General features: G+C 45.1%; 1 protein-coding gene across 1 annotated transcript; it reads left to right on the top strand.

The window, feature by feature from the left end:
* Positions 1-447: 447 nt before the first annotated feature.
* Positions 448-21897, top strand: IL13RA2 (interleukin 13 receptor subunit alpha 2). The gene is made up of 10 exons (XM_085570568.1): positions 448-5481; positions 7205-7351; positions 10519-10670; positions 12763-12916; positions 13392-13512; positions 15253-15437; positions 16492-16649; positions 17416-17560; positions 18172-18274; positions 18985-21897. The coding sequence occupies exons 2-10, from the start codon at positions 7273-7275 to the stop codon at positions 19139-19141; spliced, it is 1254 nt and encodes a 417-aa protein (XP_085426694.1). The 5' UTR covers positions 448-5481; positions 7205-7272; the 3' UTR covers positions 19142-21897.
* The last annotated feature ends 2549 nt before the right edge of the window (positions 21898-24446 follow it).

The following is a 24446-nucleotide window of genomic DNA, read 5'->3' as shown; positions in this document are numbered from 1 at the left end:
TTGGTGATGAGGGAGAACAATTCAGTGTCAAGAGTTGGTGAGTCTCTTGATGAAATTTACGGGAACGCTGCATTCACAGGGATCTGCCTGAGGATTTCCATTATATCCATCTCGGGTCGTTCACGCGATGATCAGCACCTGGGTTCTCTGTATCTCTCCAGCCAAGGCCCATCTCCCATCTCCTGGCCAAGCCACAGTGGCTTGTAAATCAGGTTTCCTTTTACTTGTAAATCAGGTTTCAACATACACCAGGTTTCGCCTGTGAGCGTGGGGGGACTCCTAATACAAATGTGTATACTCCAACAAATATTCAATATCACATATATCATATTAGAAATGGTGTGAATTATATCTACTACACATAACACCTGCATGGGGTCAGCAGCTTCCCCTGACTCTGGGCAGCACAGATCTGAGTCTGCAGGCAGGGCATATTGTAGTAGGATGTCCCCAACATCCTACTACAATTACTGGTAGTATTAGTATTGGTAGTATTAGTCAATACAGTTAGTAGTGTTAGTCAATACAATTAGTATTGACCTCATGATTTTAAGAAGATAATCACTTCATTATACTATACTATACTACATTACACTGTATTATACTTATTAAAAAACTCACCACCCTTACTAACAGTCTAATACAGACAAACCAAATTAGTCTTTAAACACTATCACAATTAGTTAATTAAAAAATTACTCTTTAGTAAACAAGTCTCCCTAACACATTCCACATATTCACAACAACAAGTACAACAAGTAAAGATAAAAATTGTTTATCATTCTTTTCTCTGATCTTCTCACAGCCTTCCCCAGGACAATGCCTGTGAAAGTTGTGACTGCTCTCTGTGGCCAGACAGCTTAAACCACAGGGGGGAGCAAGAGCCAGTAGGGGAAATGGCACATTTTTCAATATAGGGATACATAGATCTTCCCTGTAAGCTCCATATCCCAGGCAGAGCCTGCTGTAGCCAGGCAGGTTCGCTGGCAGGACCCTGTTGCACCCCGTGCTGAAGGTGCTGGGAGCAGCCAAGAGCAGGCACATGGCAGAGTGCTGCCTGCACAAATAGGTATGGTGGCTCTTTGCTCCCCCTAATCCTTCTGTGGGAGAGCCTTTCTGTTCTGGAGCTAATTTTTAGCTTCGGATGTATTCACAGCCTGTTGCAGTTGTTGCTCTGCCAGCATTGTGTCTTCAGTTGTTTCTGTAATGCCCTGGTGCATTTAATGACAGAATTTGGTCCCTGGCATTCCAGGCTGTGCTCCTATTCCCCTTCCAGCATCTCCCCAGCCTGCCCTGCACACCCCCAGCCCCTGGAGCCCTTTTTTTCCTGCAGGCTGATTCCCAGGCACTGCTACACACTTTGGGCAGCACTGTCTAATTCCTCAGCCTGCTTTGTAGTTCTTTCCTACAAAGGTTTTATGTGCACTGTTGTTCCAGAGTAGAGTCATAGAGTTCTTGATTAAACATGGCACTGTGCCATGACAAGAACTAGATTATTCTCACGGTCTCTGCTAAACCCTAAGCCCAGCTGCATCAGAGGCAGAGTCAGAACAAGTCCTTGTGTGGGCAAAGGGTACATGCAGGCTGTGAAAGAAATTGCTCCAGGAGCAAAAGCTGACTCAGTGTGAAGACAGGAGCCAGCAGGTTGTGGATACTTTAGTCAGGGTGTGCCTTCCAAGGTAGCAGACAGCACACAGGAACCATTTTTTCAAGAACTGCGGGAGACTGGTGGTGGATTTGTGGAAGAGCCGTCTCATAGGCAGTGGAGAGGCTGCCACAGAGTCATCTGAAAGGCAGAAGGAATGTGTGACGTTTGACTTTGGGCTGGATGGGTTTTTCTGGGAGCAATACTGATTACAGAAAGCAAATATTTCAGTGGAGCCAAGCTCACTGAAATACAGGGACACATCATACAGGGACATTCAAACAGCTGCTGTCCTTCCTAAGATGCCATCTAAGCCAGGGTAGCAACCATCAGCAAAGAAATATGGAAAAATGAGGTCTCCCCTCACCAGAAAAAAAAAAAAAATATTGACACTGGACATTGCTAGAGAGTCTGTATTCCTTCCATCATTTCCTGAAATCCTGTTACAGCCATAAGTGCTTATTTTATGAATGTAAAGAAGGGATTTTTTTCTTGCAACACTCAGTCTGTTGCCAATACCCCATGGTCCTTCTCCTAGCCCTTGTCATTGTGGTGACTTCCCCTCTCCAGTGCAATCCATAACACTGTGCTGGAGGCAACAGGTCTGCTTGGAATTACTGAGTCCTTCAACCTGGCATCTTGGAAAGAGCTTATTTAATGCAAGTTCTGTAAAAGAGACTGATTTCCCTGAAACATGAGGCAGTTAAGAGGCTTTTGTAAATCATCCATTTTCCATGCCACTGGCAATTTCAAAACTATCTTTCTGGATCAAATGAAACATGTTATTTTATACCAAATAAATAGCTGAACCCTTTCCATTTTTATTTCGGTGATTATGAAGCTACTTCTAAACATGGAGGTTGCAAAGCTGAGAGCTTTTATTTTGAGCTATGGTATCCCAATATTTTAACCTAGGTTTACAATGGATTGCTTGACAGAACCAATTTAGCACAAATGGGACAAATACATCAAATATATTTCAAACAAAAAGGATTTGGCCCATTTTTTATATTTAGCTCTATTCATGATCTTTGCCAACTGCTTTGCCATTTGCAATGAAGTATTTCAGCAATGATGCTGCTGTTCCTTTATTTCCTGAAACAGAAGCAGATTTTTACAGTGGGTCTTTTTAATTTATTCATGGCAGCTGCATATCTGTCATAGTCCAAGAACCCAGCTCAAGGGATTCTTGGCTCTTTGAAATATCTTAATCACCTTTACAAGCTTGCATTCCATTTGCTTTAGTGTTTTTATTAATCTTACCCCCACAGAGCAGCTGTGAGCCTCTGGGAGCTGGCCAGGCTCTGGGAGGAGGAGGAAGCTGAGGTGTTCCTGAGCACAAAGTGACTCCAGGGGTCAGTCACCCAGCTGACAAATCCTAAAAACTCTCATTCATGAGCAAACCAGACCAGTCAACTTCCAGATACTGTTGCACCAGGAAAGGCAGACAGTCAAAGGGGACACAGCCCCTGTGGCTTTGCTCATTGCTGGGCTCAGGGGAGCTTTGCTGCTGACACCAGTGGCCTCCAGGAAAGGTGGGCACAGGAGACACAGGGAGGGGCCTGAGTCCAGGCAGCAGTGATGCCATCAGGCTCAGCTCATTGCAGAGAGCTTTGGCAGGGCTTGTTGGTGAGCCAGAGCTGGTCTGGTTTTACTTATGTCTTCTTCTATGATCTTGTCATCACTTTATGACTTTATGATGAATTTTTTTTTTTTTTTGCAACTTAATCCCATTTACACAACAGTTAATCCACTGCCTGTCCCTGCCCTAACCTCAGGACCCTGAGACTCTGGTCCAGCACATGCAGGGATTGTCCTTGCCTGTCCCACAGCCTGCTGGGACACTGCTCACTGCTGCAATCAGTGAGCTTGGAACCAGCCAAAGTCTGAGCATGTGGCCTGTGCAGAGCTGTGCCCTGGACCACTGATGTCTCTCCCACCCACTGCAGTGCCTCCCCCCAGCTTTGCTGGAATAGGGCATGGGTCCTCTCCAGTGTGCCCTCAACTGAGCTCCTCCAGGATCAGCCTGGTTGCACCAACACTGCCAGGGGGAGGAACAGAGCAGGAGGAGCAGTGCCAGCAGAGTGGCACTAGGAGAGGAAGGGAAAAGCACCTGCAGTTTGCAAAGGGAGTTGTTTTGGGCAGGACGTGGCCAGAGCAGCTGGACCATCAGGTCCAGCACAGACCTGCACCCTGTCCCAGGTGCTCCAGTGCTGCTGGATGTGTGGTGGAGCTCTACTGTTGCAAATCCCAAGTATGTAATTTTTTCCAACCTAATTTTCTCAGGAATTGACCCAGTTCTAGCATTTGGGAACTGGCATTCACTCTACTGGCAAATGTTTGTTTCAAACAATGTGTCCAATGTGACCTTTTCTTTTTAAATAGCTTACACAATGGGAATACAGGAATGCTAAATTCTTATCTTGCATAACTCTGAAAGCAGGGCCATACATTTACCAGCAGTAAGGGACTTCTTTCCCCATCCTTTGCAGGAAGCAAGAAGGAAAAGCCAGCAGTGTGCAATTTCAGTGAAGGGACAATTCACCCATAACCTCCTTACCCCCAAAATTTACAGGGCTCTCAAGGCAACTGTGTTAGCACTACACATTTCTGCATGTCTATGCACATAGAGAAACAGAGAGGACACCTGACAGATGGAAAGGGGCCTGATCCTGCCCTTGCTGCTCCAAAACTTTGCCATTGACATCATCTGGGTTGTGACAACACATACATTCGGCTTCTCATCAGCGATACCATAAGTCCTGTACAGGTGCTTGGAGGACACTTTTCTTCCTAACAAGAAGCATTCCTTCAGTTCCTGATGCTATTTCTCATGCTCTTTGTATGCCTGAACTCTTTCCCAATATGCCTAAATTTGGCCATGGGAAGACTCAGCCTGAGCCACTGCCTGTTGCTTGTCAGGGCATGCACACCACAACTCTACTCTTCCCAAAACATCCCCACTGTTCCTCCTGGAGAGCACTTACTGCAGTTCAATTCCTGCAGCTCACCGGAGGCAACACAGCTGTGACTGACTCATGTATGACTGGCCATGACTTTGAATGATCCTTAGTAGATCAGCAGGAACCATCAGATGCTTTTCCAGCACAGTGTATTTCGCAATAGATTTCTCACCTGGGGTAAACCAGGTGTGGTTGAAGCACCTGCTCCTTGCAGAGTTCTCCAGGCTGGGGCAAGGGCAGGAGAGGAGGGATGAATAAACTGGGTGACAGGCAAGGCTGTACAAACTCATGGCTAAATGCCTGGCCACAGCAGAGTGGAGAGGAGAGGGATAATTCACTGTATTTCTTGCAGAGCCCCTAGAGCTGGGAGAGGCTGGATTTGTTCCAGAGCCAGAGAGATTATGGGAATGCTCTGTGGTGGGTCACACTGAGGGTGGTCCTGGGGACCACCTCATGGAGCCAAGGCAATGCGTGGGGCTGCAGTGAGCCAGGGGCTGTGGCTGCCAGCTGCTGGGGACAGCTGTGTGTCACCAGCTCCCACAGAGACCCTGCACTGATTCTGCCATTTGGTTTTCATCTTAATGAGTCACTTCAATATTTCAAATATACCTTTAACCCACTTGAGCACATAATAGCACAATTAGCACCAGCACCTCATAAAACCTAGCAATGTTCCCTCTGATGCTTAGTAAAGACTCTGACCGAGTGGCCAAAGACATCCCATTGCAATGCAGCATCTGATCCCTGGGGAGCACACAGAAGAGTCTTTAAAAACCACAAGATTTCTGTGAAATGCAAAGCTTTGAGCCATGAAGCTGCTGAGAAGCCCCACACTCCAGAGATAGATGTGCTCCCACCCAGTTAGAGGTCAAGGTAAGAGCACTTTGATGATTTTAAACCTCCCTGTGAAAGAATTTGTTTATTTTTCTTGCCTTCTGAAATCATATTAATGTATTTAAATAACCGTACTGGAAATGAAAATAAGCTCTCCGTGCTAACATGCACACATGATCCTTGGATGCTGATGCTCACCAGCTCTGAGTTAGAGCTGCTGCTTCTCCCAGCTCTGCAAGGCAGCTCTCTTTTGTCACTGCACCCTCAGACTTTTCTAAAACACAGACCTGCTGTCTACAGGTTTGTGCTGACACTAGTTTTATCCTGTGTTTGATAGGTTAAAGAAGTAATTCCTCTGATTTCTTTTGCCTATCATTCTCGCTTCACAGTGAAACAGAAAAATTGCTGCTATTGCTGTAATAATAATATTTATGTAAGAACTATACTTATGTGATGGATTTATGTGATATAATAGTTACAATTATGTGATGGACTTGGGGGATTTGATATTAATTTAAATTGAAAATATGCTGTTAAAATTTCTGTGTATTTTTAGTTGCTGTTATGAGTTGCCAGCTTGAATTTCTGGTTTATTTTAAACATGTACAGATACCTTGGCCAGCATAACCTGTCTCCTCCTTGGCACCCCTAAGACACTTCTTCCAGTGATGGGGGGTTTTTGTTGGCTCCGGTCCTCAGATTTCTAAAGATCCCTCTGACTTGAAGTTCTGTTGTTTAGCTGAGCCCCAATTTCCCATTGCTGCATGGTAGCTGTGGGTGCTGAGGAAAAAGCTGCTGTGCCAGAGTCTGACCAAGGATTTCACCTGCTTAAGCCAGACTTGTGTGGGCAGTATAAAGTGAGTTTGTTTTCTGAATAGATCTCAGTGATAAATCATGTGCTCACACTGAACCTGCCAAGTTCTTACTCAAGTGGTGCTCAAGCAGTGGCCTCAAGGTTCCAGAAAGATTAATGTTTTTATCTAGACCTATTTATATACCTAGATATACCTGTATCTATATCTAGTCAATATCTCTCTCTCATCCTCCATCTCTGTCTAATCTATACCTACACTTGTATCTATATGAAAAAAATTAAAACCCTGTCAGAATGCATGTGCTTTCTGGCATAGGGAAGCATACTGAGCTGGGGTGTCTGTAGGCAGTAATTTCTACCCACCTTTAGCATGAAATCTGAAGGAAAGAATAGCCCCCTCCCTGGAAACTCTGCTCCTCTCTCTCTCAGTCCTCATCTTCCTTCCAGCAGACTTGCACAGGAATAGAAATTTGTCCCCTTCAAATATTGCCATGACAACAAAGAAGAAATTTCACAAGCATTCCTACCATTCCTACCAAATCCTGAAACAGCAAAGGCAAAAGGTGGGGATAGCTGCATAAGATGTGTCTAGATAAGGCAAGCCTCAGGCATTCTATTTTCATGGTTTTTTTTAATTAAAGTATCATTGGTCCAAGGCACTTCCTGTGGCAGGGAGTTGAATCATTTTCCACAGAAGGCATGAGACAGAGGGCTGGTGATTGAAGTATTGGCACCCATCTGCAGAGTGTATTTAGCTGGCCAGAAACTATTTCAAATGAAACCACATTTGGCCATCACCAAAATTTGCAAAGAGAAGTCCCCTGGGAAATAATTAATCAGTCTTGGTAAATAAGTAAAGCCACGCTTATTGTCACGCTGAGCCTGCAGATGGAATATCAGGGCCCCAGGGTTACGCTGAAGCCTTTGAACTCTTCTGTGTCTCCGCAGCCCCTCACAGCCCTGATGCAGGACTGCTCTTCTGACCAGCACCTGCCCAGTGGGACCCCTGACCTCTGATGGCTTCCTGGAGGCTTTCCGTGCTCGCTGTGGCTGTGGTGTGGGGCTGGGTGCTAGCCTCCTCCTCCCCCAGCACAGGTAAAGCCTAGTATGCCCTTGTGTCACTGCTTGGTGTTCACTTGGGCCCTTGGGGGAGTTTGTCTTTCAGCCAGAGTTTTTCTTCTCTGTGTGTGCATTGCTGTGTGAGTGGCAGGTTTATAAACATGTAATCCATGGTTTAAATATCTTATGTGTTTAGTGGCTATTTTTCTGTTTGAAAGGAGAAAATATTGCCTTTGGTGCACAGCAAGTATATTTTTTTGATAGAGTTATTCAAATATAAACACTGATATAAATGCTTTTGAGCATGGTCCCAGACAGACAGACTGTGCTAGGTGTAAGAAACAGAAGGCTTATTTGTACTTGGAGAGTAACACTTCTAAGAGAATACTGCTCTGCAAGCTATCATTCATGGCAATGGCACTTCAAGCATCCTTTGGTTCCAACCCTTGAGCACCTCTTTGCTGCACTGCACCTGCTGGCTCTTTTGGCATCTGGCAGCTGGCATTTGCACCTTGAGAGATACTGGGCAGATCTGGCCCTCCCTGATGGAAGCAGTGCATGCTCAGCCATCAAGAAACTGCCTGTCCTGCTATCCAGCACTCACAGAAAGCTGCCACAACCCCCTGTCGGAATAAATCAGGCAAGGTTCCATTTTCTTCATGCGGGAAAAGCCAAATCTTTATTCACATGACTTATTTTACACAGTTTTCACAGACCTTATATGCAACATCTATTGGCTGGTAGTTTTCTTACTACCCTATTGATCAGAAGATGATTTGTACATACATACTAAGGTTCAGGTTGTTTACATTTTTCTTTTGTGGTTCTTATCAGATCTAATGTTTATGCAGGTGTACTTATTTTTCACCCAAGAATAGGTTGTTATGTTAGCAAACTATTCATACCAAGATTGTGTTCACATGGGAACTTGCAAAGTTAAAGCTGTACTTAGAAGAAATGACAGGCCAGCTGTCAATCCAGCATAGCAGGCCTGATTTTATGAGGCCTTTCTTTTACCTGTCTATGGCAACTTCCCTGCTGCCACGCTGAGCAAAGCCTACTGCTTTTGAAATGGGCTCCAGAAAATATGAGTGTCACCTCCACCTCTCTGACCAGCACAGGGAAGGGCAGATATGAAGGGGGTGGGTGTGTGTGTGTGGGGGGGGGGACAGCTGGGGGACACCTGGCAGGCTGCTGTTTTTTCGCTGGCAAAATAGGTGGAAAATTGCAAACCCCACCTGCCTCTCAGAGGGTGTGGTGTGGACATAAGTGGTGGGGGACAGCTGGGGATAAGCAGGGGTTTGTCACCAAAGCAGTGATGCTGGTGGCAGTGCCCAGCAGCCAGAGGGGTGGCTGTGAGGGCTGTGGCTGTCACACAGCCCGACTGCATTAGCTGACTCACCATCACAAACATCAGGGCCAGAAGCTGTTAGTTTGTTTTTTTCCAAGAAACATCCAGAGCATCTTTCCTTCAAGACTGCATGAAGAAATAGAACATTTCTAGTCCTGTGTTCTGTATGAGTGATGTGGATTTAAGTGAGTCTGGTAATGTATTATTGTGAAAATGAGAAACTGCAAGAGGCAGTGCTTACATTTAAAAATCAAATCCCAGAATGCAAGCAACATCCCAGAATGCAAGCAACATCCCAAAGAGAAGCTTTTCTGTTCCCTTTGAAATCCAGTCAAAATTTATTTTGCAAGAATTGCTGTTTACAATTACAATAGTTTTGAAAAAAATACTTCTGTTTTGCTCAAGCTCAAGATATAAATGAATTTCAGAGCATTCTCCTATCCAGATAGGAATTCCAGTTCTGACCAATCTAACCCTCTCTTGACAGCTTAACATGACAAAGGCTAGCAGCTTTTTGTTTCCTTCTTTGCATTTCTGTGAGGTTCAGCATTTATACAATCAGGAGGAGCCTCCCAAGCACTTGGTCCAGTATCATCTAAATACATCTAAATACATCTTCTACTTCATCATCTAATGTAATCATAAATCTCCCATGGAACTTCACATACTGGGAAAAGTGGGATTTTCTAACTGCTGTGTTTTACTTGGGAAAATTTCTGTAGAAGAAACAAATCCTCCAGCAATGTACCCTGCAAACTTTCCAGGGAGCACATTAAAGCTGGATTTGTGTCGCCATCTTCCACTGAAAAATATCCTTATGATCTGCTTTCACAATTGATTTATTAAAAGAATACAAGAAAATAATGTTGTAAATCCTGATGAAGACATTAGAAAGGTGTTAGAGAAGCCAGTGATCTGAAGGCCAGATTCAAAGGGAGAATGGTGGTGACTGAAACTGCCAGGACATGGGCTCCAAATTCCTGTGAAACAAAGTGTATAATGCAATGAATATTTAGAAACCAAATAGATAATTTCACCTCTAGATAGTGGAAAAAAATGACCTTTGATGTTGACAAAAATTTACTTTGTTCCAGCTAATAAAACTGAGCAGCCATGGAGTTTGTCATGTGAATGACAACTCCATATAGAGCTACACTTCTAGGACACATTTTAGGATGGAATTCATCCATACTTCCTTATATATTAACACATACCAGCACCTTGAAATACTTTTATAAAAGCCAGATCAACTGTAAAGTCACATTTCTGTGTAGCTGATAGGTGTCTAAAATAAGAATTATTCTCTAATTCTCTGCTTTTTATCCTTTTTCCTGTTTTTTTCCCCCCAATAATTTTTAATACACTTGAAAGGAACATTTCAAGCAATATGCGTGATTTGTGTCTATTATCCCTGACAGCATGCTTTGATCTGTCATTTTGTGTTGGTGGATGTGCTGAACACAATGTTTCAAGAGATAAGTGTCCAGAAGGTTGGTAAATATCAGGGGTTGAAGGTAAGCCAATACAGGACATGAAAGGTCATCCCAGGACACTAGTTTTACTTAAAAAGTCTTGGAAAAGGGTGTGAAAATGTGGCATTCTGTGTGCTTTTTCAATGATCCTTGAGTGTTTTCTTTGCGCACCTGCAAAAACTGTTTTTTTGGGGCTGGGCAGGTGCAGAGCTTGTGCATGTTTGTTGAACAGTCAGGGCTGCAGCACTTCCCTCCACATCCAGCAGCTGAATTTCAACAATTCATATCAAAATATCACACTGACAAGTTTCATGACTGCTTTGGGTTTGTTTTCTTCACTCGGACATTCTGTTTCACCCTCTGCTCTGTTTTTAATGTAGTTGCTCCCCCACGAGACCTTTGGATCACTGACCCTGGGCTCCTGGGTTCTCTTGATGTCGAGTGGAAGCCTCCGCTCCACATCCAAACCTTCAAGAAGTGCACAGTAAAATACAATTTTGAATATCGCAACACTGGGGATAGAGACTGGAAGGTAAGGCAAAGCATGAAATAATCCTCCCAAACCAGGGTTATTGTTCTGCCTTTACTTCCTGCATAGATTTCTGTCAGCATTTCAAGCAGGAGTGGAACCAAAGCTGTTCCAGTTTTCCATGAGAAACCAGACTGTTTCAGTGGTTTGAATGGGAATGTGTTTGGAAATGTAACAGCAGCAGCAGGCAGTGAAGGGGTTCTTTCTGTCACAGGGCTGGGTGTTTGCTGCCCAAAATAATTCAATAGCATTCCTCATTGTATTCCTCATGTAAAAGGAAAAAAAAAATTACACTTTTTAAAAGCATCTTTATGAGGCTTGAGCTGAAACAACAGATCCTTAGGGATGCAAAGCAGTGAACAAATAAAAGTTAGGTATCATTAATTATCCTAATGGTCTAAAATTCCCTCTATCCAGAACTGTGTTTCTAATTACCATTTACTTCTCTCTTTTAGATGTGATTGACTGTAACTCAGGTCTTTGATAAAATTGTCAGTTATCTCTCATTGATGTGTAGCAGGGCAGTAGCAGGCACAACACAGGAAGGGTTGTTGGAATATATTTTGTGAGTACTTAAAAAATGAAAACGGCTGCAGGGTTAGGAAGGTAAATGGAATGGGGAGAGGAGAAACCCAGCAGTGAGGGCTGTTTGGTTGGCACAAGATACTGAGGAACACATTAAAAATATGCTGAGGATCTCCCTCAACAACCTAAAATACAGATTGAAATCCTGAAAGAAAAATTGATTTTTTGCACAATCCTAAGGGAAGAGAGCTAGAGGGCTTGCCAGCTCAACAGACCAGGGAAAGAGAAGGAGCACTCAGGCTGGCAGTGCTGTGGAGCCTAGCTCCTTGCTGGCACAGGTCACCTGCTTGGGGCAGCAAAGCCAGGGCTGCCAGGCTGTGCTCAGCCACCACAAAAATGGGGTTAGGCCCAGGCACCCCATAGGAGCCTGCAGAGGGAAAAATCCTGTTTCAGCTATGGATTGCAATTGCAAGGGCATAGAAAGCGGCTCCTGGACCTGATGATGGTCATGATGCACCTCATGCTCCCAGATGTGCAGCAGTGTGCATCTGTGCAGATCCCTACAGGATGATTTTAACTGCAATTTAAAAGAAAAAACATGTGCAGTTAAAAAAAAAAAATCAAAATTCTTGAAATCATGAGTAATAAAAATTTCTTATATGATATAGATGTACAGACTAGAGCAAACACCCTAGTGTTTTGACACCTTGCCAAAATGTTGACCTCAGATAAGGTCACAAAGAACAGTCAGGCTGAAAAAAATCCATTGGACATCAGCAGAAGAAGATCAATGACAACATCATTGATATCTGTTAGAAATACCTGGCTCACCACATCTCTCGCACCTGGGGAGTGCTGAGGACAGCCTGACTGTGAGCTGTACTATTGCTGTTCCCACTGCAGCACACAGATGCATTTTATGGAACAGATGCACTTTATGGCACGTTACCTCTGTCCTACATGGGCTAACACAACACTTTGTTTCCTCATTTATTGTAAACCTTGTCAACTTCCTTGTCCTTACATATAGTGAAGGGGAGTAAGTCTGAGGAAAAAAAAAAATAGAAAAACCCTAAAAGGGGGTGCTCAGAAAGTCCCACAAAAGGCCAGGCCAGGTGGTACATAGTCGTGGGTAAGGCTGTGAAGCACTGCCTGGCTGCTGGTCCACCCTTTCAGGGGCTGCTTGTGCTTCCCACAGGAACCAGCTTTAAAAGACTCATTCTTTCTGTTTCTGATTATTTCACACCATTAAAAAAATGCCTTTTATGTGGATTTGTGGTGGTATCCGCCTCAGGCTGTCTACAGTGCCCCTTGCTGCTGGGGGTCCCATTAATCAGACTGTTCTGCCTTGTCCTGGCTGTGGCCTGTGGGTTGAAGCCAACAAAGCTGGGCACAGGAGCTGTAAATGAATGCTGGAGGAGTACTGGGCAAGTGAGGCAGGACAGATATGTAAAGAGACGATGAAGCATACAAATGAGACTATTTGCAGCTGGAGCAAGAGCAAAGATACCTAATTCTGCAGCCCACTTAGTGACAGAAGAGGTGCTTAAAAAGTCTGTCTTTCAATCAGGTTATTTTTACTAGGAAGCTAAAACTCAGAGTTGGATTTGACCTCAGCAGGACTGCTGAAGTGAGGCTGCAGACATTGCTCAAAGGACAGTGTACAGGTGATGTGGAGGTGCAGAGTGACTGGATTTATGCAACATTTCAGATCCCACCACAAGGTTAGGAGCAGCCTGTGGCACCTGCTGCAGTTTTGTGCTTTGCATGAGTCTGTTGCATGAACCAGTGCTGGCTTGAGAGTTCCTGGGTGGATACGTTATTGCAGGGCTTGCTGATGTTTAAGACATTAGAACAGCTCTGCTACCGAAGGCTGTGGTTACTGGACACTTCGGGTTTGTTTCCCTCTGCCCACACCCAAGCTCTGCTCAGCTGCCCTGCAGGACTCCATTGCTGAATGAAAAGGTCAGTTAAGTGTCTTTCTGCTCTAAGGTGGGCTGGCTTTTATAAGAAACAGAGCACTTGGCAGTAAAACTAATAATTCTGACTGGTTGGCTTTTCCTTGCCTTTTTCCTTTTTTTTCTTTCCATTTTTTATCTTTCAACTGAAGCACACAGTGGTTCAAATGCATAAAACTGGTTTTTGCTGCGTCTGACTGGTACACTGTTAAATAGTGATTATTTCCTTCTCACTTGACAGGAAAACTTGATTCAGAGGTCCAGAATTTCAGCTGCATCTATCATGACTGGGAATACCTGAAGTGCACCTGGCAGCCAGGTCTCCTCACACCTCATGGTGTACATTATGGGCTATATTATTGGTATGTAACAGAAAAATAGGAAATCATCCAGGCAGCAATCAAGTGAGCCACTCTGAGTACAAAATGCCACAGTAAATATGCTTTTATAGCTGGCAGTGCTATTGTCCAGTTCACCTAGAATGAGCCAAAATAATGTCTCAAGCAATACAGGGCTTCTGGCAAGAAAACACCAAAATGTTTCTTACTTTCTTAAAATCAGACCCATGCTGATCTTTGCCAGGAAATGTCTTCTGACTTCTTCCTTTCATTTTATTCATTCCCAGGAGGTGTTTTCTGCATGTTGTCCACCATAAACGCTTTGCTAAACATTCCTGGATAGCTCTGGCTGCACATTTCCCATTATCACAGCGCATATATCTCAATTGGACACGATTTAAGCACAAGGCTACCAAGCTCAGTGAACCCTAGACACAGAGTGGAGCTTCCCAGCAACTTAGAGGTTTAGTGTTCAAATATATTTTCATAGCCTTAGCACATGCCATACAAGCAAACATGCTTTAACAGGGTAATAAAAACACATAATTCTCAGCTGTTTCTTTTAAGCTGGTGCTAAATTCTGTTCTGCAGGAAAAACATAGCTAGAATGAGTGGTTTGGAACAAAGTAAATACTGTATTTGTTCTTCAGCTCCTATGATATTATGCAAAGGATGACTTAGGCTGGGTTTCGTGCCACTGGATTATGTGAAGACATGCATAGCTGCATTTTAAACAGGTTCCATGTAGTTCTTGGAAATAATCTTCAAAGCAGAAGCACCAGTTCAAAACCATTTTGCTAACTGCAAAGATCTGCTTAAAGGAAACCATGGAAATGCATGATTCATGCCTAAAAGGAAAAGAAACACTAAAAATACCCAGCCTCGATTCAATTGCCTTCAATAAAACCAGGCATTTGGATCTGGGTCCCATTTTATCACAAGATTGGGTGGACACCACGGCATCCTTTGATCCCTGTGAGCAAATTTTTATAGTACTAGAACATGAAGTTTTTCCCCCAGACATAATGTGCTGTGCAAAGAGACTTTCATTAGGTCTGGAGTACAGGGACCAAATTCAGCCCTGTTGTGAGGGCATAAAGCAGCAGGAATCTTAAAAAGCAATATGAAACACCAGTCAATATTTCCAGGATGCAGTCAGCAGCTCAGTTTTGGGGAATGGCCCACAAAGGCAGAAGAGACAGGTTTGTGGCTGCACATTAAGTGACAAAGTGTAAACCCCTTCCTAGCAAACCCTGAGTTTCCATGTGCCCATGGAGAGCCATGGGAACTACCTGTAGTCAGCCAGAGCAGTTTAGCAGCACTCAGTACATTTGTGGCACACATCACCTGCCTAAAAACTTCATTTTGGTTTGGGAGGGGACCTTTCTGCAACTCCAGAGTCTGTGGCTGATGATGCAGGAAAGGGCCTAGGGGCGCATGACTGTCTCCATGAGTAGAGGCCAGATCCTTCCCCAGCTCCAGTCACGCAGTGGCACCTCTTGTGGTCCAGGAATGGGCTTGGGGAGAGCCTGGCACAGCCTAAAAAGCAACCTGAGAAGCTGTCTGTGCATGTTAATTTGGGTTTTTTCTCTTCTCCTCACTTTTACCATAGGAGGAGTCCAGTTGACTGACCCACAGCACTGTGCTTTGGACAAAGGCGGGATATGGGCAATATTTGAGGCTTATGTCCAATCTTATTAAAAATGTCTTACTAAGTAGTAATTTGTTCCGGTTACTTTTTTCTATTTCCCTGCCCACTGCTAGGTACGAGGGGCTGGAGCAGGTGGTGCAGTGTGATCACTACATCCAGGATCACGGCATAAATCTCGGCTGCGTGCTACACAACCTCAGCCAGGCAGAATACCAGGATCTGAACATTTGTGTCAATGGCTCAGCGGCAGCCAGTCTGCTACGGCCACTGTACACCACCCTTCACCTTCACAACCTTGGTAAGGAGGGCAGGGAAACAACAGGGGACCCTTGTGGTCACCACACACCCCAGGCCCACTTCCTGAATTAGGGGTCTCAATTCAATGTGTGCTTTTGTAACTGGGTGGTTGGAATGTGTGCTTTTCCCCCCAGGGAAGGGGCTGTGGCATGTGCCAAGCAGGACTTCAGTTTCTAGGAGTGTTTGCAGACAAACAACACCACCCAGCACAACCCTCGAGGTCAGTGGGTGCCTCCAAGTGCTCATTTGGCAGCTGGACAACTCAGGACATAAATGGCCTGCTGGGCATGTGGCAAAGCAGCTATGGGATTTTTGGCTCTAGCAGCACAGAGATATCTTGATTTACTCCTGCTGGAATTGAAACCATTGCTGCACTCCTTGCAAGCACAGGAGAGATCTTTGGGCTCTGCTGTTCAAACCAAGCTAAGGTCTGGGGTGAGCTGAGTACAAGGTGTGACGGAGGCTGTCAGAGATGGATTTCAAAACCGTGAGGGGAGAGAAAGGGAGCAGAGCACTACATGATTTGCAAACACTCGTACATGTACTCGGTGTGTGTTATGGTGTAATTTCATAAATGCACTTACCTTGCTGGTGCATTTGCCTACATGCCAGAAGGACAAATAGCCAGTTGTCCCACTGAGCCACCAGGCTCATGAGCAGGATTTCGGAATTCAGTTAGTGCTGCCACGTGGTTCGTGTGTGGCTCTGAGTATCGGACATAGATCAGAGCCTTCTCTGTGATGCAGAGTGTGAGGCCAGCAGAGTGTGCAGGGGCCGAGGCTGCCAGGGGAACGTGCCGGGCACAGCTCTTACACGGCCGTGCTTCTAAACCTGCGCCGCAGCCCACAGCAAGGACTCCGTCCTGCCTGTGTGTCAAGTTAAAATAAACAACATATCCTCCAGACTTGGTGACATCTTGCTCCTCCAGCATCGTGGCTGAAAGTCAGGAGCGCTCAGAAATCCCATCAGCAGGGAAAGGGGACAGAGGTGATTAACTACAGCCAGGAGCTCTCTGAGTGCACCTCCTGACCTTCTCTCTTTCCTTTCCCCTCCAGCAAAGCCCTCAGCCCCGGAGCAGCTGGTGGTTTCTGTGTCCCCAGCCGAGGAGCTGCGGGCGGCCTGGAGGCCCCCGGGCGGGCGGGTGCCGCCACACTGCCTGGAGTACGAGGTGCAGGTGGCAGAAGATGCGGGGCAGGCCGCGGCTGCCTGGGCGGTAGGGACAGCACTCAGGGTGTCCCAGGGAAGGGAAGGGGTCGGGCAGCTGTGGCCGAGCCGGCAGGAGGGGCACAGGCTGCAGCCGGGTGTGAGTCACCCTGGCGGGAATCGCTGACCGGCTGCTGCACCACACACGCTCCTCCTTAACCCCCTGACCTCCAGCAGCAGCTCTGCTTCAGCAGAAGCAGATCCTCAGCAGGAGTCGCCAAGCGAGCATTTCCTTGGACCTCCTGCCTGTTATCTCAGAAAACTGACAGCGAGGAAATTTAAAGGTTGCTGTGGTTTGTTTCCTTGAATAGGGTGGCATAACTTGGACCAATGAAACTATAATTCTAATCTCTCAAAAGGAGTGGCCTTGAATCGAACATACCTTTTATGTGTGGTGCTTTTTCCTTGTATATTATCCAGGTGCAGTTTGGAGGCAAAACTGAAAAGGGCTAATTAATCATAGGGGGCATCTATTTTTTAATTGCTGTATTCCACTCATGAGTCTACTTAATTAAAAGAAAGATTCCATAAATTAATTGGCATAAGTGGCAATATACATGACAACACATCCAGAAAATAATTTCAGTAGATTTGCCTTCATAGTCATCTTATTTGCATTATCTTGCACAAAACTATTGTGAAATCATTTAAAACTGCCAAAAGATAATCCAAAGGTTTACAGAACCTGGACAATGTGCAGGATAATCAGGCCACACCAGACAGATCCTGGTGGCGGCATGTAATTCTTTGATATATCTTTCTATTTTGTTTCTCAGTTTGTGTCGACCCAAATGGAAACCGCTGTAACCATTTCCAGAGCAAATCAAAGCCACATTTCATGTGTTCGTGTCAGGGGGAGAGCAAACATTTTTTGTGCAGACCAAGGCTTTTGGAGTGAATGGACACAGGATTGCTTCTCTGGTATGGTACTCAAAGTAAATGGTGTTTCTTTTATATGGTTTATAAAACCTGTTTGGGTGCAAGTGCTGATGGTTTCCCAGGGGATCTGCTGCCCAGGGACCTCTGCACTGGAGATGGGCTGCTGGCTTAGTTTCACCTTCAATCTGCTCCAGCACAACAATTCCTGCAGCTTTGCATCTGCAGTGCACTTAGCAGGTGAGCCCCAAAATATTAATGCTTCTGCAGCAGCATGGGGACAGCTGGGATGGAGGAGTGACTGCTGACCAAGAGAGGGCACAAGGTACTTCCAGTTTCTGGACAGGGCATCCTCCTGGCTGTCCTGCACCACAGATCAGCTCCTCTGAACCCTTAGGCTCTCTTGGGCTGTCTCTGCTGCAAGGTGCAGAAGGCAGGGGAGAAGCACTTAGCAGTGACTGTATCTATGTGCCAGAGATATAAAACCCTGAAGGAGGATGTGACCCCACCCAGTAACATATACCTGTAACAAACAAACAAACAAACAAAACTATGTAGGGTAACATGGACAAGATGACTTTGTGTCTGAGCCCAAGCTTCAGAGGAGGTAATATAATCCATTCTAACATCTTATTTCCTGCTATTTATCTTTGCAGAGTCCAGAAAAGAGGACAAGGAGCTATTTATCCTCATTCCTGTCATCCTGAGTTTGTCAATTACCCTCATAATATTTATGTTGATTGGCCAGTGCAAGAAAAGGTAAGCACCAAGGTAGCCTATCCAAGCAATATGCTTTTTTTTTTGGTGTCTCTAACAATTTATAGCTACCATTGTAACTGAAACATCACATTAAATGTCTAAGGGCCAAGCATTAATAGATGCTCCAAGATTGGACACCAAACAATAGTTCATTTTCAGTAAACAACCTTTCTGAGTGTGTCTGTTTCTGATATGAAATGCCCCTACAGCAACCCATAAACTTACTGCAGAGACACAAATCCTGCTCATAAGAGCTCAGACTGCTTCTGTTAAATGCAGCAGTTACTCGCATGCACAGCAGCACAAATGAAGCTATTATCATGCCCCAAAATACTCAAGAGCAGATATTTGTCCTAGCTGTGTTAAAGCAGTACCATTTTAATGGGCTAAATCCTCATTCTTTTGGCAGTCACATCCCAGGTGTTTACTACGGTGGTGTGTTTTTCTTTCATTTAATATTAGTTTAATATCTGTTTCCCCCCCCCCAACCCCCCTTTCCCTGCCCCTTTCCCTAGAACCTTCCCTGTCATTCATTCTAGCCCCCTCCTCAGCTTCCAGATGTTAGTTCTGCCCTAAACTCCTCCCCTGCTATTCCCTCATTGGTTACTGTTCCTACACCCGTCCTCCTGAGTTCTGTATAAAACCTCTGCTCCCGCCCCCGAGGGGGTCTTGGGGCTCATTGAATAAAACCATCCCGTTCACCCCCCAAGTCCCGTGTCGCCTTCGTCTGTCCCCGCGCGCCACGAACTGAGACTGCAGAGCTTGCAGGGGGAAGCGGCCGCCCGTTCTCTTCCCTCACCGCCCAACACGGCACGGCTCGGAGTGCCGCGGCGAGAGGAGCACATGCCGCGCTACAACATATGGTAGCAGAGGATGGTTCCCTCCTTCGTCTTGTAAAAAAAACGGGCAAATTCGTGGGGGCGCCCGCCTCACAGAAGAAGAAGGAGGGAAGAGGAACATCTACGGCCGTAAAAGCTCTGCCTGATGCTAAGAGGAGCTGAGTGCCGAGCGAAAAACTGACGCTCCGGGACCCTCTTTGTTCTCGCCATCTTCCCGCCCGGAAGCAACCGCGCTGCATGGGCAGCCGGGCTGCAGAGCTTTTTGGCGGGCAGACTTACCCGAGGACATAGAGAGCGGTTTTGGCAGCGGCACGGGGGAGCCTGAAGAAAGGCTGACCGAGAAGCGGTTCGTTCCTCGGTCAGCATCTGCAGCGAGACCACCGGAGGCTGATAGTGGCCGAAACCAAGGCTTCGGGGACGAGTCTTGGTTTAACGGGAACACCCAGGCTTCCGGAAGGGCCAAAACCGGGAAGGAACATCCCCAGTTTTCAGCGCGACTTTTCCATCGAGTCAAAGAGAAGATCCAAGCCATCTCCGTCCGAGCCTGCAAGGTAAGGTGGGCTATACGGGTGCGGGGTCGCCCCGACGGACAGCTGGGTTTGCCGCTTTTTTTTTTTCTCGCGTTTTAACCCCCGTCTGCGCCCAGACTGGGGCTGTAGCCTTGTATGTCCCTGGCAAGCAGGTGGGTTTTCTTCTTCTGGGGGAAGTTAGCACTGAGTGCTATCCTTCGCCTAGTCTTCTGTGGGGACCTAGATTGGATCGCTTTTTCTTCTCCTCGAAAATGTTGTCTTCTCTATCCTCCCCTCCCCATTCTGGGCTGGACGGAGGGGGTAGAAAAGACACCAGTAGGGAACAGCTAAGAGGGCGACACGTTAGCTATAGGAGCGTTGTTAAAAGGGGCCCTTTACACCCACGCATTGCGCCGACATCCAGCTGCGTTAGGCCCCCCCCCCCTCCTATAAATTTCCCCTTTTTGCTTCTGTGAAGCTCCCTATGCCCCCATCCCCTCGGACTTTCCTAAAACCCTTTCCTATCCTCCCTTGGGGATTGCTGTGGCCGAGCTGCCCCAAGTGCCCTGCCGGACACTGCTCAAGCCAAGTGCAGTGTGCCCGGCACCCCCTCCCAAGATGGCGCTGGCCACGCCGCTCGGGACCCGCTTTCCCGCCTTGACCCTTCTTTTCCGCCCCTGGCTTCCCGCCAGTCCCATTTCTCTCCCAATAGCCCTGCACCGTCCCTGCACGAGGCTAGTCCCTGTTGGGGGAAGCGGGGTTGGATATTCCCCCATCCTTCTTCGGGCTCGTCCTCCGGGGGGAAGGTCGGGAGGGATCTTCTCCCGAGGAAATGGAGCCGAAACCCGGGACTGAGGATCCGTCATTTTGTCTTCCCCCTGAAATGGCGGCGCCCCGGTCCACCCCTTACTGATACCCCCTGTTAATCATGGCAATCACTAATTAAGTGATTGTCTGATTCCCCTATCCTATTCCTTAATATACCCTACCCAATATTCCTTTTTATTTAATTACAAATTCCTCTTTTTGCTTTTGATTATTTTTGAATAATCTGTTTGTTGAGTTATATTTTATAGAAAAAAAAGATCATCTCATTTAATTAATACTCAAGATATTAGGCCCACCTCTCAAACGGACATTCAAATTGAACAAACCACATCGCTATCCGCTGACTCTGCTTTAAGACAAGCGCCGCTATCCGCTAACTCTGCTTTAAGAATTTAAGAAGCTGAACATCGCAAGCGCGGCGACGAAGCAAATTCTAAATCAGATGAAGTCACAAATCCTGCTGTGCTTTGTACCCTTAATTTGGACTTTTGTTTAGGACAATTTTATATATTCCAGATGAAGTTTTTATATGTTTCATATGTTGTAATCACAATTAGTTTATCATTTTTTAATGTCTTTCAATTTATGTTTTTTTAATAATATGTAATGTTACAATTTGATTTTATATTAAGTTGTTTTGTTGTAATTATAATTAATTCAGTCTTTTCTGATATTTTTTGACTTAAAGGCTGTGTTTAACCATTGTTGCTAGAGGAATCACTCAGCTACTATATCGCTTCAGGCTTGCTGCATTGCTGCGAAATTTAAAAATTTATTAGTTATATTTAGTTGATTTTTTATTATATTTAATTCCAATAATTCCATTTAATTATTTTATTTACATTAAATAATTGTGATTTTAATAATTCTAATTCAATTTTTAAATTTAATTTCTGTTAACTATTTCATTTTATTTCAATCGCCTGACTTTATCTGATTTCAATTCTATTTCAATTATTTCAATTATTTACATTATTTTAGATTGTTACTCAGAGCAGCAAAACAGCAAGTTTTGTGCAGTCTTGTGTCTAATTTAGGATATTACTACTCTTCCTGCCCTATAAATGCAATAATGTGTCTTTCATGTCCTTTAAGTAATTTACAATGTTATCATATGATTTTATATTATTTGCATGTTTTATTAATTTGCTTAAACCACAAAATTCTCCTTCCTTTTGTAAAAGAAAAGAGGGAGATACGGTGGTGTGTTTTTCTTTCATTTAATATTAGTTTAATATCTGTTTCCCCCCCCCCAACCCCCCTTTCCCTGCCCCTTTCCCTGGAATCTTCCCTGTCATGTTAGTTCTGCCCTAAACTCCTCCCCTGCTATTCCCTTAGTGGTTACTGTTCCTACACCCCTCCTCCTGAGTTCTGTATAAAACCTCTGCTCCCGCCCCCGAGGGGGTCTTGGGGCTCATTGAATAAAACCATCCCGTTCACCCCCCAAGTCCCGTGTCGCCTTCGTCTGTCCCCGCGCGCCACGAACTGAGACTGCAGAGCTTGCAGGGGGAAGCGGCCGCCCGTTCTCTTCCCTCACCGCCCAGCCCGGCACGGCTCGGAGTGCCGCGGCGAGAGGAGCGCATGCCGCGCTACAACAGTTTACATTCATGTCAGTGAAGACACAAGGGAAAGCAGATGAGTGGATTAATTTGTCTGGTTTTACTGATGATAATTTCTTCAGGTCTGAGACAACTGATGCCCCAGTACTGATAACTATTTTATTTTCCTGATGGCTATGTAGCATAATGAAGCAGGAAGCTTTTCTAATAAGCCTTTCAAGGCATCACTCATGAGGGGGAACTGGCTCTAGAAATACCCTTGTGTAGTCCTCAAAGATGAGTTGACACCTTTTTGCAGTCCCAAACACACTTGTTCATCTTTGCTGTGCATCTGCCTTCCAAATATTTTGGTTTGTGAAATTCAAACAAACTGTAGATGCTAGTGAGAAATCTGTGGAAAGCAAATGCTTCCTGCATTGCCACTGGGATGTGGCAATGTCTGACAGGGATGCTGGAGCATGTCCTCAGCTCTCTCAGTGTTGGGAATAACAGCCTGTGTCCCTTTCAGATCCCGATCAGGAAAGCCATTGCAGGCATCTGTGGGATATTAACTGCCTGTGCATATTGTACTGATTGTGTTTGATGGGTTACTCATGGAACTATCCCAAGGACAGCCAAGGAGCCCTGAGCTTTCTGCAGCCCAGGTGGGTCTTCCCTGCCTGCTGCCGCTTGTGAAGGCAGTTGTTGCAATCCCAGTCCTTAATGGGCCCAGGAAAACTGGAGGGGCTTAAACTGACTGCAGAAAAACTGGAAGAAGTCTAAACTGACTCTGAAGCAAGGTGTTTCTGATAACAGGACAAGGGAGAAAAGAGAGGCAGTGGAAACTGCCATGAATAAAGATAACGTGTTGTTCTGTGGGCTTGCTTGGCTTTTTTCTTTTGTGAGGACTCCAGAAATCTGTCAGCAGAACACACACACTGAAAGGCAGCACCTCACACACATGTGCAAACACCTGCATCCAGCCCCTGTGCCCACCTTGCTCACACCAGATCTTCCCTGTTCCCAAATATTCAGTCTATTGAGATCATCTAAATGCTGAACAGGAGCTACCTGAGATATTAATTTCAGCAGCTGATATGCCTTATCTGTTGAAAAGCTCAGGTGCAGAGGCCTTGAGAGAAACTTCTGCTATAAAGAGGCATGACCACAGCTACTGCAAAGGAGAGATGATTCAGAGGAGAAATGAGGGTCATTTCAGTAAATGTGACAAGGGAATTTCTCTAGAATTGGACACTGGCATCAGAATTCAATGAAGCACACCTGGTGTTTCTCAACACCATGTAGTCAGGTGATGAAATTGCTGACTGATTTTTTAGGAATCATTCCCTATGATGATGATAGAAAATAAAAACTTAAAAAGCATCACTGGATGAGATACTCTTTTCCAAGCCCATTCTGGGCTTTTTTTTTTTTTTTTGCTTAAAGAACTAACTAAGGCAAACACAGGGGTTTAGTCTAGTTTCGTTTTTATTGAAACAACCCTGAAAATGTATTTTCTTGAAGGAGCATTTATTCAAAGTGGGAATTTCTAATGAACAATGGAAGCTCAGAGAGAAAACCAAGTTTGTGTCAATCAGCTATGTAAAGAGCTATACTAATCCAATCAGAAACAAAAACAACACAGCAAATGTTGGATGCACATTACACATCCAACTGCAAAATTATTCAATCACTATCAGCTGCTTCCACTGCTAAATGGGCAACAGCCCAGTGTAATTTGGGGAGCAACCTAAGGAGGAAAGAACTAGGGGGAAAAAAAATCAATGCATGGACTGAAGCAGAAATGAAGTTTCATGGTTGTTGTAATTCTGCTGAGACATAACCTCTGCCTCTACTGTCTCCTGGGCAGCCACCATAAGATGGCTTTACTTTGAAAAATACCCATGAGCATGCACTGGGCATGGATTTTCAGAACTGCCATCAGGCCTCTGATGTTCTGCCAGACTCTTAAACAGTTAAAATATCTACTAAAAACACTTTAGTGCATTGTGAATGTCCCCAAGGGGAAAAGTAAGGCAGGCAGCCAAGCCCAGCCTGTTGTCCTGGGTACATCTGATGCAATCTCACCTACTTTCCCATGTGGGAATGCTGGACACAGGCATTTGGATTGGGACAAATACTGCAACAGCCGCAACCTGCTGGATGGGTTTAAACTGAGCTAAAGCCTCTACTCCAATTTTACCCCTCAAAAAAAAGGCAAGAAGGGAAGAAGAATTAAAGTGCATGGGTGCAAGTAAGAGATAGCTAAGGAAAGGCTGTTTTATCTCCACAGCTAGAACTCACCCCAAAAAAAGATCAGAGCTATTTGAGTAACCACAAAATATAAAAGTTAGGCTGAAGCCTGCTTAGAAACCTGCCTAATAACAGAGTGGTAAATTAAGCACATCTACTTATGGTATCTGTATGCTGCAGCTTCAGAGGAGCATTTAGGTGAGGA

Source organism: Lonchura striata, chromosome 4A (assembly GCF_050655825.1).
Source record: "Lonchura striata isolate lonStrDom1 chromosome 4A, ASM5065582v1, whole genome shotgun sequence".
NCBI lineage: Eukaryota > Metazoa > Chordata > Aves > Passeriformes > Estrildidae > Lonchura > Lonchura striata.
This window is presented reverse-complemented; position numbering and strand designations above follow the sequence as displayed.

Bases quoted from the DNA above. Each gene is read 5' to 3' on its own strand.
- IL13RA2 (XM_085570568.1), top strand. From the start codon at position 7,273: ATGGCTTCCTGGAGGCTTTCCGTGCTCGCTGTGGCTGTGGTGTGGGGC. The intron at 15,438-16,491 runs GTAAGGAGGGCA...TTTCCCCTCCAG, and splicing joins CCTTCACCTTCACAACCTTG to CAAAGCCCTCAGCCCCGGAG. The intron at 17,561-18,171 runs GTATGGTACTCA...TTATCTTTGCAG, and splicing joins GACACAGGATTGCTTCTCTG to AGTCCAGAAAAGAGGACAAG.